This window comes from Ochotona princeps, chromosome 5 (genome assembly GCF_030435755.1).
Source record: "Ochotona princeps isolate mOchPri1 chromosome 5, mOchPri1.hap1, whole genome shotgun sequence".
NCBI lineage: Eukaryota > Metazoa > Chordata > Mammalia > Lagomorpha > Ochotonidae > Ochotona > Ochotona princeps.
In genome coordinates this window covers 38,503,364-38,517,879 of record NC_080836.1, presented here as the reverse complement: position 1 = coordinate 38,517,879, position 14,516 = coordinate 38,503,364, and the positions used below count along the sequence as shown (strand labels likewise).

The 14,516-nt window shown below is 36.6% G+C and overlaps 1 protein-coding gene across 6 annotated transcripts in view; it reads right to left on the bottom strand.

Annotated features, from left to right (window-relative positions):
* Window positions 1-14,516, bottom strand: part of GPD2 (glycerol-3-phosphate dehydrogenase 2) — a 162,525-nt gene that overhangs the window by 13,439 nt on the left and 134,570 nt on the right. For 5 of the 6 annotated variants that reach the window (XM_058664494.1, XM_058664491.1, XM_058664493.1 and 2 more), the window contains exons 14-17: window positions 10,593-10,705; window positions 10,433-10,511; window positions 10,087-10,185; window positions 6,898-7,143 (exon numbers count right to left, since the gene is read on the bottom strand). In XM_058664494.1, coding sequence (XP_058520477.1) covers window positions 7,018-7,143; window positions 10,087-10,185; window positions 10,433-10,511; window positions 10,593-10,705 — 417 coding nt within the window. In that variant the 3' untranslated portion in view covers window positions 6,898-7,017. Of the gene's footprint in view, window positions 1-6,897; window positions 7,144-10,086; window positions 10,186-10,432; window positions 10,512-10,592; window positions 10,706-14,516 lie in introns of those variants that run through there. The other variant, XM_058664495.1, reaches the window with a different exon arrangement.

The window sequence follows — 14,516 nt, the reverse complement described above, 5'->3', positions numbered from 1 at the left end:
ATTTGGCATCCATTAGAGGGCAGCATTAGAACAAAAACTGAGCACCGCAAGGGAGGCATCCCCTGCCGATAAACACCTTGGCAGAGGTAAACTTCAGCACTGCAGTAATATTTTCCAAGTTTTAAGCCAACGGATGGGGAAGGCTAAGTAACCAAGAAGATGGCAGTGATTCCCACCATTAGAGGCAAATGACAACAGGAGCAACACATGCCAATCAGGCTTTAGGGAGTCACCCTTATTTTTACGGCTAAAGTAGAAATGCTCTCGTCTCCACCTAAATGGTTTCACGAGCACTTGTATTTTACGAAAGCTCCTTGAGAAGAAATTACAATGGATTTTGAAACAGTGTACAAGTCTTTATTTTCACGAAAAGTGCATCACGTGTTGTAGGTGGTACTAAAGTACTCTAATTGGTCTAATTTTTATGTATTAGAAACAAATTGTTCAAGAACTAAAGCCAGTTTTTAATGATCCAAAACAGAAATAAATGTTCTAGTCTATTAGTGTCTTATATGGAATAAATCAATATTAAAGCTAATTAACCCTTTTCAAAGGCATTTTGTCCCAGGTTTTTATTTAATGGTTCAGTGCTGCTTAAGGCATGGATCAAACTGGATAAGCTCCATTTAAAAAGTGGGTCATTTCGAAACAGTTTAGTAGTTCGCTCTGACAAATGTATTTATCAGGATAAACTTGACTTTTTCCTCTGATGATGGTTTCTTCAAAAAATTGACAATAAGAGGAAGGCAACAGCTGAATCTATTTGGTAACATTAGAATGCTACAGTAACTGATTTCATTTATTGCATCCTAGAAAAAAATTGACTTTAAGTTCAAGTCTGCTTTTTACTTTTAAGAATATTCCTAATGGAGATTGGAGGCGGGGAAGGGATGCTTCCTATATAAATTATTTCATCCTAGGTCAGATGTGAAAGGCAAGCTATGCTTTGTCCTTTTTGGGCAAAGCCATGATTTTTTAATCGTGTTCAAACACATAGTGCAGAGAACACACCTTTCAGGACATAAATGACTACTGTGACATATGAAAGCCAATGAAAATTATATACATTATTTAAGAAATTTGGCACTCTTCCCCTTCTGTTAGCCTAGTAAGTCACAGGATGTACTTCAATATCAAACTATTTTTGACTTATAAAAAAGACGAAGTATCTTGCACATGAATTAAATTCTTCACAGTACCAGAGGAATTAATTTGTAATGTCATGAAATTTTGATTAGCCTGCTGTAAAATCAGAATTGTTTACCACAAGTGTCTGGATTTTGACTCCTAGAGTCTTTCCAAACAGATAATGAAATGAACTGGGGGGAGGCAGAGTAATTTATGAAAACATGGTACACCATAATTTTGCCATTTTTCTGCAATAAGGATGGCAAATGATTCATGGGATAAAATGAAATATTTCTTGCTGTCATCTCAATGGATCTAAGATTTACAGCTTCTTAACTTGGATAGGAAAGACTCCGTGTGCATAAAAATGAATTGTAAATCAATTAATGATAGAGATGAAAAATTTACAAAAATATTTGAGCAGGATTGAGAAGATTTTCTTAGATTTAATTTAAAAAAAAGTGAAAAAGTTTATGGAAAGACATTGTAGATAGGAGACTGCCCGCTTAAAGGAGGGTGTGAAATCCAGGTTAAACAAGAGTGGTATTTTGATTGATTGTGTTATGTTCAGATCACTTAGACAAAAAATTAGGGACCTTTTAAAACAAAATTGGGCATGCCTAAATTTAATTTAAAATTAATGACAATACAAAATTAGGTCCAATTTTATAGTCTATAGCAAAAACAAAGAAATTTTGCGACCATGAAAAATATCAGCCTCCAAATTCAAGTTTCTCTTGAACGAAAGCAATTCTATCCTAGGTACCAGGACCACAAGAAAATATCCATATGTATGTCTTAATGCCTTCCAAGTTGTTCATGCAGTGAAGGAAAACAAACTGCAGCAAATGTAGGAAAAGAAGTGAATCTGGGCTCGAAGGAGCCATCATACCTAAAAAGTGAAATAAGGATGCTCGACCTAAGGCACAAAATAGCAGACCTGACTGGCTCAGAAGCTGGTGGAACCAGCTGTACCACATGCCATGCTATAATATCCAAGGTGGGAAATATGAAACTCACTCCTATCCCTTTCCCTGAAACATAATCTGTTACCTGTGACCACAGGATACATACTTTCACCTCCCTAGATTTAGAAAACTGCAACTCAAATACAGTTAATAGATAACGTAGGTATGCCACGCCATGCAATTCAATGCCAAGTAAAGAGAACAAAGGTGGTCCTGATAATGCTGCTAAAACAGTGTTTTGCCTAGCTCACATGAATCTTATTATTCTGGATTAGCTATCTGCTCTAAAATGTAAAGATTTTTTTCTTCCTGAGGTCCACAACTTCTTAGTACAGATCTGCAAGTCTATATTGGCATCAGTAAGACTTCTATATATCATGCTCTGTGCTCAAATACTCTAAGTTAGGTAGCTAATTAGAGACCTAAAACATAAAGTACAGACACAAAAGGCTCATAATCTCTGCCTCCTATGTAAAAATTCTCTCATTTGGAGGTGGCTGGTCCATTTAAAACTTCTGTTGCTTCCTTCCTTCGTAAGTGCAGCATCATCAGGTGAAATCGGGCAGCAATGACAATGCAGTGCTGACCAAGTTTCCAATCTATGTAATATCATAGTTGCCCTTTTTGATGATCATAAATTTTATGCATTTTGAAAACTAAGGGCAATAATTTGACAAACTTAATGTTAACAAGTTTTAAAGTGCTATCAAATTTGTGTAATCAATGAAAAATGCCTAAGAGTGCTATGTATTCTTTTCCCCAGCACTGAACAAACAGTTCATTGTTCCAAGTCTGTCTGGGAGCCATGGCTTTTGGGTATTCTATACAATTTCAAAGAACCTTCGGAAGCTCACGCATGTCTTTGAGCACACAGCCACATTACAGATGGAGAATATACTCCATATACACATGTAAATTCAAACCTATAAAATATCAGGGGCATGAGAACATCTATGTTAAAACTGATAACAGCCTTACTGATTTACTGACAATGGAAATATATAGCATTTTTTTTCTGTCAGAGCATTTATCAACACTTGGCAACCCTGCACTAACTTGACATGTAAGATGATCAAAATGGATTATGTAATCTTTCCCATTCATTTTTATTGATTTTACTTATGATAAAATTCATCAGTGTGTCTGGAAACGCTTAGGCTGAAATGCTATGGTTAAGAAAAAAAAGGAAAAGGAGAAATAGAATTCAACTGAGTTGTAATAGGATGAATGTGATTTTAGAATAAGACTGCACAAATACACAAGTCATGCCCTAAAGGCTGTTGCAACAAATTAATACAAATAATTCTGAGGGGTCTCCTAAAATTATATCTATCTAAGTAGATATTTCACTTTTGAGATAAAATTAAAAAATTCCAAGCTAAAGAATTAACATGTGCCTACGTTAAAAATAGCTTATGAAAATAGTTCCAAACTTTTTTTAAAAAAGTTCAGAGTAATCAGAGTTATTTGTCTAAATGCAAGTAACATCAAAATGCCAGCAAATGGAATATTTTAATCAGTTTTATTGATTCATGCTTTCAGTTCTTATTCAGTTAAAAACAAGGCACATTAAATATATCTTCTTATTGCTCTATAAATGCATGCAGCTCATTCTGTATATCAAAAGTAATAAATAATGGCGATAAAACACCAAGACAGTTATAAAAATGACAAGCCAACCTCAAACATAGTATTTAACAGTCCGATCTAGAACAATAACCCAACATAATACATAAAAGTGCCACATAAGAAAACATGCAGTGTGTATATTCCCCAGTAGTGAGGTTATACATGATAAAAAAAAAAAAACATAGTAGGGCTTTTTTACTCACTAACAGCTGACACAATGCAAAACAGTGCAAATTACAGCATCACAGAATTCAATAGTTACATTCATATGCCCAAAATGTTTACAAGTGCATTAAAAGGGGAAATAAACCAATGATGACGTTCATGGTATATCTGGTAAAAAGTCACAGTAAAATGTTGGTTGTATATATTTTGAAATAGAGCAAACAAGGTCAGAAAATAAGGCAAAATAGAGAGGGAGCATGCATTTCTCAATAGAAACCTGAAGTTATACTCAGTATAAATTAACTGAAAGCAAGAATACTGCAAACAGCATGATGAATAGGAAGCAGACAACCTTGGCTCAACAACCAATCTGGCACTGTCACTGCTGCTGGGACTGCAGTGCAGGCTGTTGAAAGGAGTGGCAAACTGGGGAGTTCCTTCACCTGAATCCCTCATAAAGGCTCTTAACACAAACCCCTTGATGTCACCAGGCAGCCCCTGCACACCCGCCCTTGCCCCCAACAGAATCCACTAATACACGACCGCAAGAAAAACTCTTGTGCATAGAATTGGTTCTGAAAGGGCTTATTCCCCAGGTTCTTTCCCTCTTTTCTTAAATCAGGTAAAAAAGCTGTAAAGGTTAGGAATTGCAACAGCAGTGTTGGGGCACTTTATTCCCAGTAATGGCTTAAAACCAGTTCATTTCCAGAATGAGTCTCTGGGATTGGTGAAGGAGCGTATGTTTCAGCATGAGCAGATTTTCAGCAAAAGCAGATACAGATATGCCTGAAAGAAGTGCACTTTTCTTTGTCCTTAAAGGAACTTCAGTCATAGCAAAGCGTGCACAAACAAAGCCTGTTTTACAAACACGGATCTGCCCAAGCCACTCATATTTCAAGCCCGGTCCCTACTGTATCAGAATCGAGGAGGATACAAGTCATCATTATCTTGCTCTAACTAGAAAAAGAGAAAAGAGAGAGAGTGCATAAATGTATAATATCATATCGTTTGGACATTTAACAGGACAGCTGTTCCACCTGTTTAGTGGCATTGTGGTCTCAGTGGTCAAATTTATGATCTTAAGAGGAAAACACTAAATTTCAAAGCCATGTGCTTCCATTTATTGAAAAAAAAGTTAAAAAAATCACACTTTATAAGAAAAAGTTCACAGTGACACCTGGAAGACCCTCACTTGATCTGCTGTAGAATCTACTTTAGGATGTCACAAGTATCTCAATTTCATTTTAAAATAAATTGAGCTCAGATGCTGTCTTTCCATGCGGGCAGTTTCAGAGTTGATAGATGGGGGCAGAGGTGAGTGAAGTTTTCTTGTTTACATTATAATATGAGGCATAAACATGTTACAATGTTGACATAAACAGAAAAGACAATATAAAAGTGTTTTATGCTCCAGTTTAAAAATTTAAAACCTCAAATCTGCACAATGAAAACGTGCTATGAAATAAAGCGTTACATTTCCTAACATGTACAAAACCTGATCTTAAACAAAGAAGTAGGTAGCTAATTTCCTAAGAAGCACAATTAATAAATATTAAAATGACTAGCTAAATGCCACCAAAACATAGCAAGAGCATCCCAAATTGGCATTTAAAATTCTATGCCTTTCTTATTAAACTCAGCACACACTGATTTGCTTTGATTTTATGTGTTTATGTGCACGTGTTTTTATTTTTTTGTCAATTTCATATATGGCTGACTGAGAAATTTTCCCCTGATCACAGAAGGGAAAATGCTTTAGCCAAATAAAATGACCTTGGATATTGAAGCATTGTGTCTTATATTATTTATCATTATAATTACAGTTAAATAAGTCTATTCCATGCTCTTTTTAACATTTTTATTAGCAAATATCCTTCTCTGCTTCCAAAAGATAAGGCCAAATTTGACAAATACTACATATTCCAAGTATCAGGAGTGGGGGCTGCAAAATTATATGCCATGCATGTATATTTAAATATACATTTAACCCTTAAATGTATCACTGCTTGAAATTGGATAAATTTCACTCATTCCACTGCATGAAATTTGCCACTGAAATGCTGGTTTTAAAAGAAGAAAAACAAAGATCTTCCTGGCAACTGTAATAGTCAAAGAAAACCAGCAGTAACTGGGGAAAAAATGAACCGCTGAGATGAAACTCTCGCTGCAACTCACAGCAAATGTCAATGCTATGCTTATCTCATACCTGCGATTCTCGAAGCTTTCAGAGTTTCTCTTTGAGACTTGCTCCTGTAACCAGATCTAAACTTTTCTTCCCTCTCCAATTTTGCCAGTCATACTCTAGATACAAAATTGTGCACTATTGTTTGGATGAGGAAGGCAGACAAGCTGGAGGACAAAGAGGCTGAGAAATAGCGAGGAAAATTATCATTTCAATAGGTCGCTATTGAAGAACAGATGCTATCCACAAACTTAATTTTCCAGATTCCATTTCCAATTTCAGCCAAAATATTCTGCCTCTAAAACTGATCTAGAACTGTGGTTAGTAGGCTAATCCTTTGCCTGAGGCACCAGCATCCCCTATGGTTGCTCTACTTCCAGTCCAGCTTCCTGCCACCGGCCTGAGAAAGCAGCGGAGGATGGGCCATGTGCGTGGGCTCCTGCACCCACACAGGACACCTTGAAGAAGTCTCTGACTTTCAGCTTCAAATCAACCAAGCTCTGGCTTTGGTGGCCATTTGGGGAGTGACTCAGTGGAGAGAAGATCAATCTCTCTCTCTGTTGCTCTTTCTTTCTCTATCTTTGAAATTTGAATTTTTTTTTAATTAAAAAAGAATAAGTGTGTCAACAAAAAGGGAGTATGTCAAGTCCAACAGGTTACAAAAAGGATGCGAAACATGAAACCAGTGCGCAATGAAGGAGAAAAAAAGAGAGAGAGAAAATATGCTTTTTGGAAGTTAGCTCTAGTGGCAAATACAAAGGAAGCATTGGTAAATAAAGTTGGCAAATACACCAACATCCTACAGTTTTGGAATGTTGTCCAGTGTTTAAAAAAAAAAAGGCAGCTCTCCATATCCATTGTTTTAGAGTGGTTTAAGTCATCTCTGTGGTCACATGGTCATTGGATTGTTCCTATGTCTGTCGCCTGTGGACTGACTGTTCGGACTCACAATCCTCCACAACTGCGGTCCACGGGAATCAGGACTCTTCTGTCCAGGTTTTCTTCAGCTGTCTTCATTAGGATAGCAAGCCGGCTTCCAGACACCCTTCCCTTCTGAATGGCACTCATCAGCTTAAAGAGAAAATCGGGCAACAGGTTCAGAAGGCAGGTCTGCATATGGTCTTCTTCTCGGCGTTTTAATTGGTTTACCACTGTGGCAATGCATGGGCAAGGAAATGCTCCATGGAAAACCAGAGCAGGTACTACAGCTCAAAGAAGAAGAACAGAGTTTCAGAAAGCTTCAAAAAATGCAGACAGGGCAGGTATTTCACCACTGCCTCAAAAATGTCATCCATCCAGGAAATCAGGCTGCCTTTAAAAGCAACTTTAATACATTGCATTTTGTCTCTTAATGTGTTATAGGCATTCTTTTTTTTTCTTTTTTTTTTAGCAACTTCATATATTGGATCTTTAATTCCATTTAAGAAATCTTAAGAAGCAATCTCGGGGATTGAATAAAGACAAACCATGACCTATATTTAGCCACCCTTTTTCGGTTACTGTGCTTGACAACTTCAAGTCCGATAAATCCAAATTCCTTCAAGATTTTTTAAAGTAATTTCCATGTAAGTCCTTGAAAATGGATGCAGAGATCTACCTTAAGAATTAAAAGCACTCCACAGCCCAGATTTTAGCTAATTCATTTTTATCCAATGGATAAAATCAGTATTAGCCTTGAAATTACATGCAGTCAGCGGGCAGAGTTCTTTAATCTGGAAAGCACCTTTCAATTATGAGCAGAAGGTTTTTTTTTTTTCCTTTTCAAGTTTATGCGGTTTTAACTATTTGCTTTTCTTGATCTCACTTCCCCAATCTTTTTTTATTTATTTACTTTAAAAAGAACAGTCATTCATCACAAAAATAAATATGAAAATTCTCAAAATATTTTTAGGGTTACAGTTCTTAGCCTATAGAAATACATGTCCCCAAAACAGCTCTACTGGATAAGAATCAGCGGCTGCTGCCAATGGGATGGTTCAGAAGTCCATAGCTTCACTAAAAGCTGTTCCACAAGGTATTGTTACCAAGGGATGGGCTCTTACAATGCTTGAGTGTTAGTCAAGCCCAAACCTGGAAACACAGTCAAGACACCTTGCTATAGTCACAGTGATCCTTCCATGAAGATTACTAAAAGAACACATCTGTTTAAAATAATTACACATACGTATAACTGAATGAACACAAACTTCTAATTTTCAGGGAAGGAATATACTTTACTATAAACAAAGCTGAAAGCATACTTAACCATAGAGAAACAGTGCAGCACAAGGGATGCCGAAATCTAAATGCTGAACAACTTACTGCTGGTTGCTGCTTCTCTGACCTAAGGAAGACTTCCAAAGTCTGTCACACCAAACACAACTGACAGTTAGAGGGGGTTTGTTTAGTAATAAACACTATAGGAGGCCCTGACCTCTGAAAACCCAAAGTGTTTCTGAATACTACAACGATCTGCTAATCATATTAACCACGTAAAAAAGATTTGACTTGGGTATGAATATTTTGCATGAAAAATATGGTCCACAAGTTTTAAGTTAAAAATGACACTCTATTTAAATTTTGTTGAAGCTTGAATAGTCTCTTTCATTTAGAATTGGACAAGAAGACTTAATTATTTAAAAACACTTCAAGAAAACCTTTGGATGGCTTACTTATTGTCTATGTGTTTAAGTCTACTATATTCAGGAAATTAAAATATAAACCACATAACTTTCCCATACAATTAGGTTCTTATTGTTTCTAAAACTTTATGTTTTTCAGCCCTAAATGCTGTTGTTTATTTATAACACACATGAAATGAAGCATAAGCCATTTCTTTGAAAACAATTTTTATGAAATCTGGAAACAAACAATAAAGTATTCTCTCACAAAATCTACACAAAATTGAACTAACTGGTTTCTGATTCTCAAGCACAAATTTTAAAATCAATGTAAAATGTGCATTTAGTAAGACAGTAAGCTAAAGAGCTAAACATTTCTTTTTTGTAATGCTGGACACAACCTGTGAAAATTTTCTGCATTTAGATTCAACGATGCACTTATCTGCAGCTCATCTCCAGAGAGACAATTACCATTTCCTTTGCCTTGATCTTGTTTGTTTAACTTGACACAGTGAAGAAAGGGCTGACATTGACCAAAATCCCCAGCATTAATTTATTTCATGTTCAGCATTCATCATTGCCATGGTGCAAGCAAGACCTGGTGTTCATTTGAAATACCTGCCCCAAGAAGCACTATAGAAAAAAAAAAAAAAACCTGGCTGCTTGGAAGCCAAGCCAAATACATTCTTCATATGACCAGAGTCATATGTACAGCTACCAATAATATATGGGTTTATTGATATCATTTTTAAGGAATTTTAAGGAATTAAATGTGTAGCATCTAGGTTAGGAATATGTGTGGCATCCAGTGTGAAAGAAAAGAAACAAAATATGTTTCCTTCGTGGTTATAAAGCTTAAACAACTCAGCTTTGACCCAGGTGAAAATTGGAAATATTACATAGTCTTGAGCCAAGACTATAGGTTTTCTTCTGCTTGTTTTTCTGATTCTTTATAATGTAAGCGTTTGATAATTATGGTCTCAAAGGATACAACTATGCTTTTATTAAAAAAATTTTCCCCAGAAAAAATAACTTTATACCTTAGAAATAGTGTGTTATCTCTTTTGAAGGAGGTGGAAAATGTTCCAGCAATGATATTGCATAGCATATATCTTTTAAAAATATGCCTCTTATTCACCCCTTTAAGCCAGAATGAACTTGGATTTATTCTAAGTTGCCCACAGTAACAGAATGTCTCTTACAGAAAGAAAAAGAACATGCACCTAGCAAAGCCTCATCCTTGAGGGCACCTGTGTGAACCTTCTGCTAACTTCAGGCTGGCTTTGGTGGTTGTTGTTGTTGTTGTTTTCCACAGTGAGTGACAACTAACCATGTGGACTTCAAACATCCACTGACCATAATGATAATCAAAAGTTAAAAGCAAATACATTTCTTTCCATTCACCAAAACTCACCTGCAGAAATTCGTTGAGTTCAACTTGTCCATTTTTGTTTAAATCTACTTCATTCAGAATTTCATGGAGTGTATTTTCATCCATTTGGACGTTGATACTCTAAGTAAAATAAAAGCACAGAATAATGAAGTTCCCTTAGAAAGTGCCTATGTGCTATTACTAATGTTGTCGACTTTCCAAAAAATTAAACTAAAATTATTACTTATAGAAGGCACTAAATGAGAAAACGTACCCAATAGTCTTCATTTTATAGTTATGCAAGATCACTATTAAACCAAAAAAATTACCTCTAATACACGTTTCATTTTATAGCTATAAAAGACTGATATTAAACCAAAAAAATTACCTCTAATACACGCTGAACATCAACAATGGTAATAAATCCTTTCTGGTCTGCATCAAACTTATGAAATCTCTTCTTGTACCTGGAACACAACATTGACTAATGAAGAAATGCACTTACGGAGGCAAAGAGGGGAAACCCAATGGGAGCTGATTAGAAGTACCTGTCAATGTCCGAAGGCAGCAAGCTGATTTCAGAGCGATCTGTTAACTGTTCTGATCGGGATTTATAGCCCATTTCATAATAAAGAAACTTCCTGGCTGTTTCTAGTTCTTGCTGAAACAAACACACACACACACACAAAATGTAAAGATTGATGGAAAGGATTGCCATTTTTTTTTCTTTTGGTCTTCAATAAAGAAGCTAATCTTCACTTCTTTGACCAGGACAGTCTTAATTTCTTCCAGTTTCAGTAAAATTTACCTCTTTGGGGTAGGCAGTATGCTCTACTGCAATCAAGATATGGAACATTTCCTTCATCCTAAAAAAACTTCCTCCTGCCTATTTGCAATTGATCCCTTACACTGACCTCTAGCTCCAGGCAAGCACGGATCTGCTTGCTGTCATCACAGTTTGCTCTTTCTGGAATTGAGTACGAAAGGTTTCAGACCCAACCTACTGCACTGACTGCTTTCACATAGTATAATGATGTTGAGATACATTCATGTTTTACTATTTTGATCCTAAGTATTTTCTCACAGTACTGAGCAGAAATTTTTATAGGACCAAATACTTGTAGTTTGTTGACAAAAAGGCAATTAAAACTAAAGATACGTGGACTTGAGAACTTACTATAATGTTGTACGCAGTACCAAGGAAAGCATCGTGAGATCACCTATGTTGATATTTCACCATGGGGATTCTAACAGTTGGGTAATGCAGTCATCAGAAGAACCGCTCTAAGCCAAGGAGTTATTCTTGCTGTTTTCAACATTTCAGGTCTCAGTTATGTCAACTACTGCTGCAAACACTGCCTTTCTTAGTTTTCACCAAGTCACTCTTCCATCTCAGAGCCTCTAGAATGGCTGCATTCTAGTCTATACTGTTCACATATATCACATATATCACATATATCACATATATCTCTTTGCACACACACAATTCTGTTTTATATACTTTTCAATTCCATTGATGTGAGACTGGTATGGGACATTGGCTAATGGAATATGAATGAATGCAATACTTGTTTACGCTGTTTTTCAATGAAAACTTTAAAGGCTGCAACAGCTTTACTTCTCTCGCCCCATGAAGAAGGCAAGTCTGAGAGACCTGCAGCCAGCACAGAACCTGGAGCAGAGCCACAGCAACAAACATACGTTCTCCACTCAGCAATGAGCGAAAAAGACACATTTGCTTGCTATCATAACCACTGAGGTTTTTCAAGTTTCTTGTTATGATATAATTTTGGTAAACAAGCAAACAAAGAGTCTAATAGGATTTTTAACTTCCCGAACATCACATCAGAGGATCTTGCCGATTCAATGGCTGTCAAATTCTGAGGTGTGAAGATACCAGTGCAAGCACAAGGAAAAGCAGACGACAGCACATACTCTTTACTTGTTTGAATGCGTAACATGCGTTTTCTTATCAGTGAAGGCAGCCTTTATTTTCTTGGGAAGATAAATTATTTTCTGAATTTCTTTCCTATTTTCCTTTCCCTTGGGAAATAAATATCAGGAATTTTCTTCCTTCACATTCTTACATAGAAAAATAAACACAATTTATACTTTAGTATGTCCTCAATTTTAAAAAATCAAAGATGTGTTTATAACTATCTACATACTCACACATACAAATGCACAAGTTCATGGAAAATACGTATTATGAGAACATTATGTACGGATGTCAACACTTGTTTGTACCAAAATACACAACTTTTAGTTACAGTTGTCCACAAACTCTTTGAAGTATCCTCGTGTGTGTGTGTGTGGGGGGGGGGGGTATGAGAAGCTAGTCTGTTAAGTCTACATCTTCCTGAGTATTCTTCAGTGACAGATTTCTCTCTTCACACAAAAGTTCCCATTTCTTCTTAATACAATTAGTCATGGTGTTCTACCAATTCTGTCCAGCCATTTTCTACACAATTGGTCTAACCTTCATTCCCCTGAAAATCCCACCCTGCTGCTTTCTTAAAACAACCCCCTCTTCCTCAATTCATATCCTTCATTACCTAGGTAATGTATCCATTCTCCAATCAAACAAGGAATCATGACATTTCAAAATTGTAACAGTAAATTCCCTGAAGTCAGAAAGTACCTCGCTAACACCCCACATTTCCTTCATGACATACCAAAAACAGAAGCATGTGACCTCAATCTAAGGAACTAACAGGGAAAACCACCCATGCAAAATGTATCCTAATTGTTACAAAGGTTTACATTTAGAAGAAATTCACTTCTTTGCAGTTCTTCCACCTTGTTTGGATTAACAAAATCTTGCTACAGAATAAACCTAGTATCTTTCCTCTGTATCACAGCTAAGTATTTAAATACCATATTCTGTGTTTTATTTTTCGAAGTATTCTTGTAGTCTAGGACCACTATTCTACATTTTGCATGACTGCAACTCCATGTATCTTCCTGGATAATTTCTTCCAGAACAAAACTGGTTTGCTGCATAATACGATTACTAGAACAAACCACAATACTCCAAGAGAGACCTGACAAGTACCCAGAAGGCCATAACTATCAGCTTCATCAATCTAGATAGATGATTTCTATTAATGCGGTTTAAGATTGCAATTGGATTTGGGAGCAGCCATGGTCCACTGTCAACCGATATACACTCACAGTTAACTAAAAACATTTATCTTTTTTGCATGTGCCACTATTAGACCTTGTCAAATCTCTCTTAAATGGATGGAGTTGTTTTTCCACCTAATGCAAGGTTTGCCACTTATCTATGTTAAACCATATTAATGACATTTCACCCATTGCTTCAATTTGTCATTAAATATTCACCCTCCCTTCAGTTTTTTGTTATTGGTACACCAAAGATGCAGGCCATCAACATTGTAATCTAGCACTTGAACCAAGTTAGATTAGATCAAAAGCGAGGACACAGTGCTTAGGACGCTCCCACCGACATCTCAGGCAACACTGCTCATTTGGTTATAGATCTACCAAGTCTACAAAGATATATTGAGCTTTATCAAATACTTCAAATACAAATATATTTATAATATTTCTCTGATGTAACAAATTGTTTACTGTATCTAAAAAGAAAATGCAAAGTCTGAAGTGATTTCCCATGAGACTCCTTAGCTAGCTTCCAGTATTCACAACAATGCTGATAAAGTTTAAAATGCTGGGCCTGGCGCCATTGCCTAGCGGCTGAAGTCCTTGCCTTGAACACGACAAGATAAGATCTTATATGGGTGCCGGTTCTAATCTCAGTGGCCCCGCTTGCCATCCAGCTCCCTGCTTGTGGCCTGAGAAAGCAGTCAAGGATAGCCCAAAGCCTTGGGACCCTGCACCCGTGTGAGAGACCTGGAAGAGCTCCTGGCTCCTGGCTTCAGATCAGCTCAGCACCAGCCGTTGGGGTCACTTGGGAAGTGAATCATTGGATGGAAGATCTTCCTCTCTGTCTCTCCTCCTCTCTCTATATATATCTGACTTTGCAATAAAGATAAATAAATCTTAAAAAAAATTAAATTTAACATCTTGGACAGCTACCTAAGTAAGGCCAAAGCTAAAGCCCCTGGTTTCCAGGTTACACATGGTATTATTTTTCACTCTCCTTTCTGGTGTGTAATACTACATTTGACCACTTTGTGGCTTCTGGTCCATATTCACCACTGCAGCTAAGTAATCCCAACTGGAGACAGCAGTGAGTTCCTTGAAGGACTGTATTTCTGGACTGGTACAGTATACTTTTAGAGTACCTTTCTAGCTGAATATGTAGCGCTTCTTCTTATATTTATTTTTGTTGTTTTCCACATGACAATCAAAGATAAAATGGAGGAAAAACACACTGACACTACATTAGGAGCTGCACGATGTCCCTTCTCTCCAACATCCAAGAATGCGGGACTGTCACCTTCACCCCTGACCTAGTGAGGACTTATTTGCATTTGCTTTTATTTTCA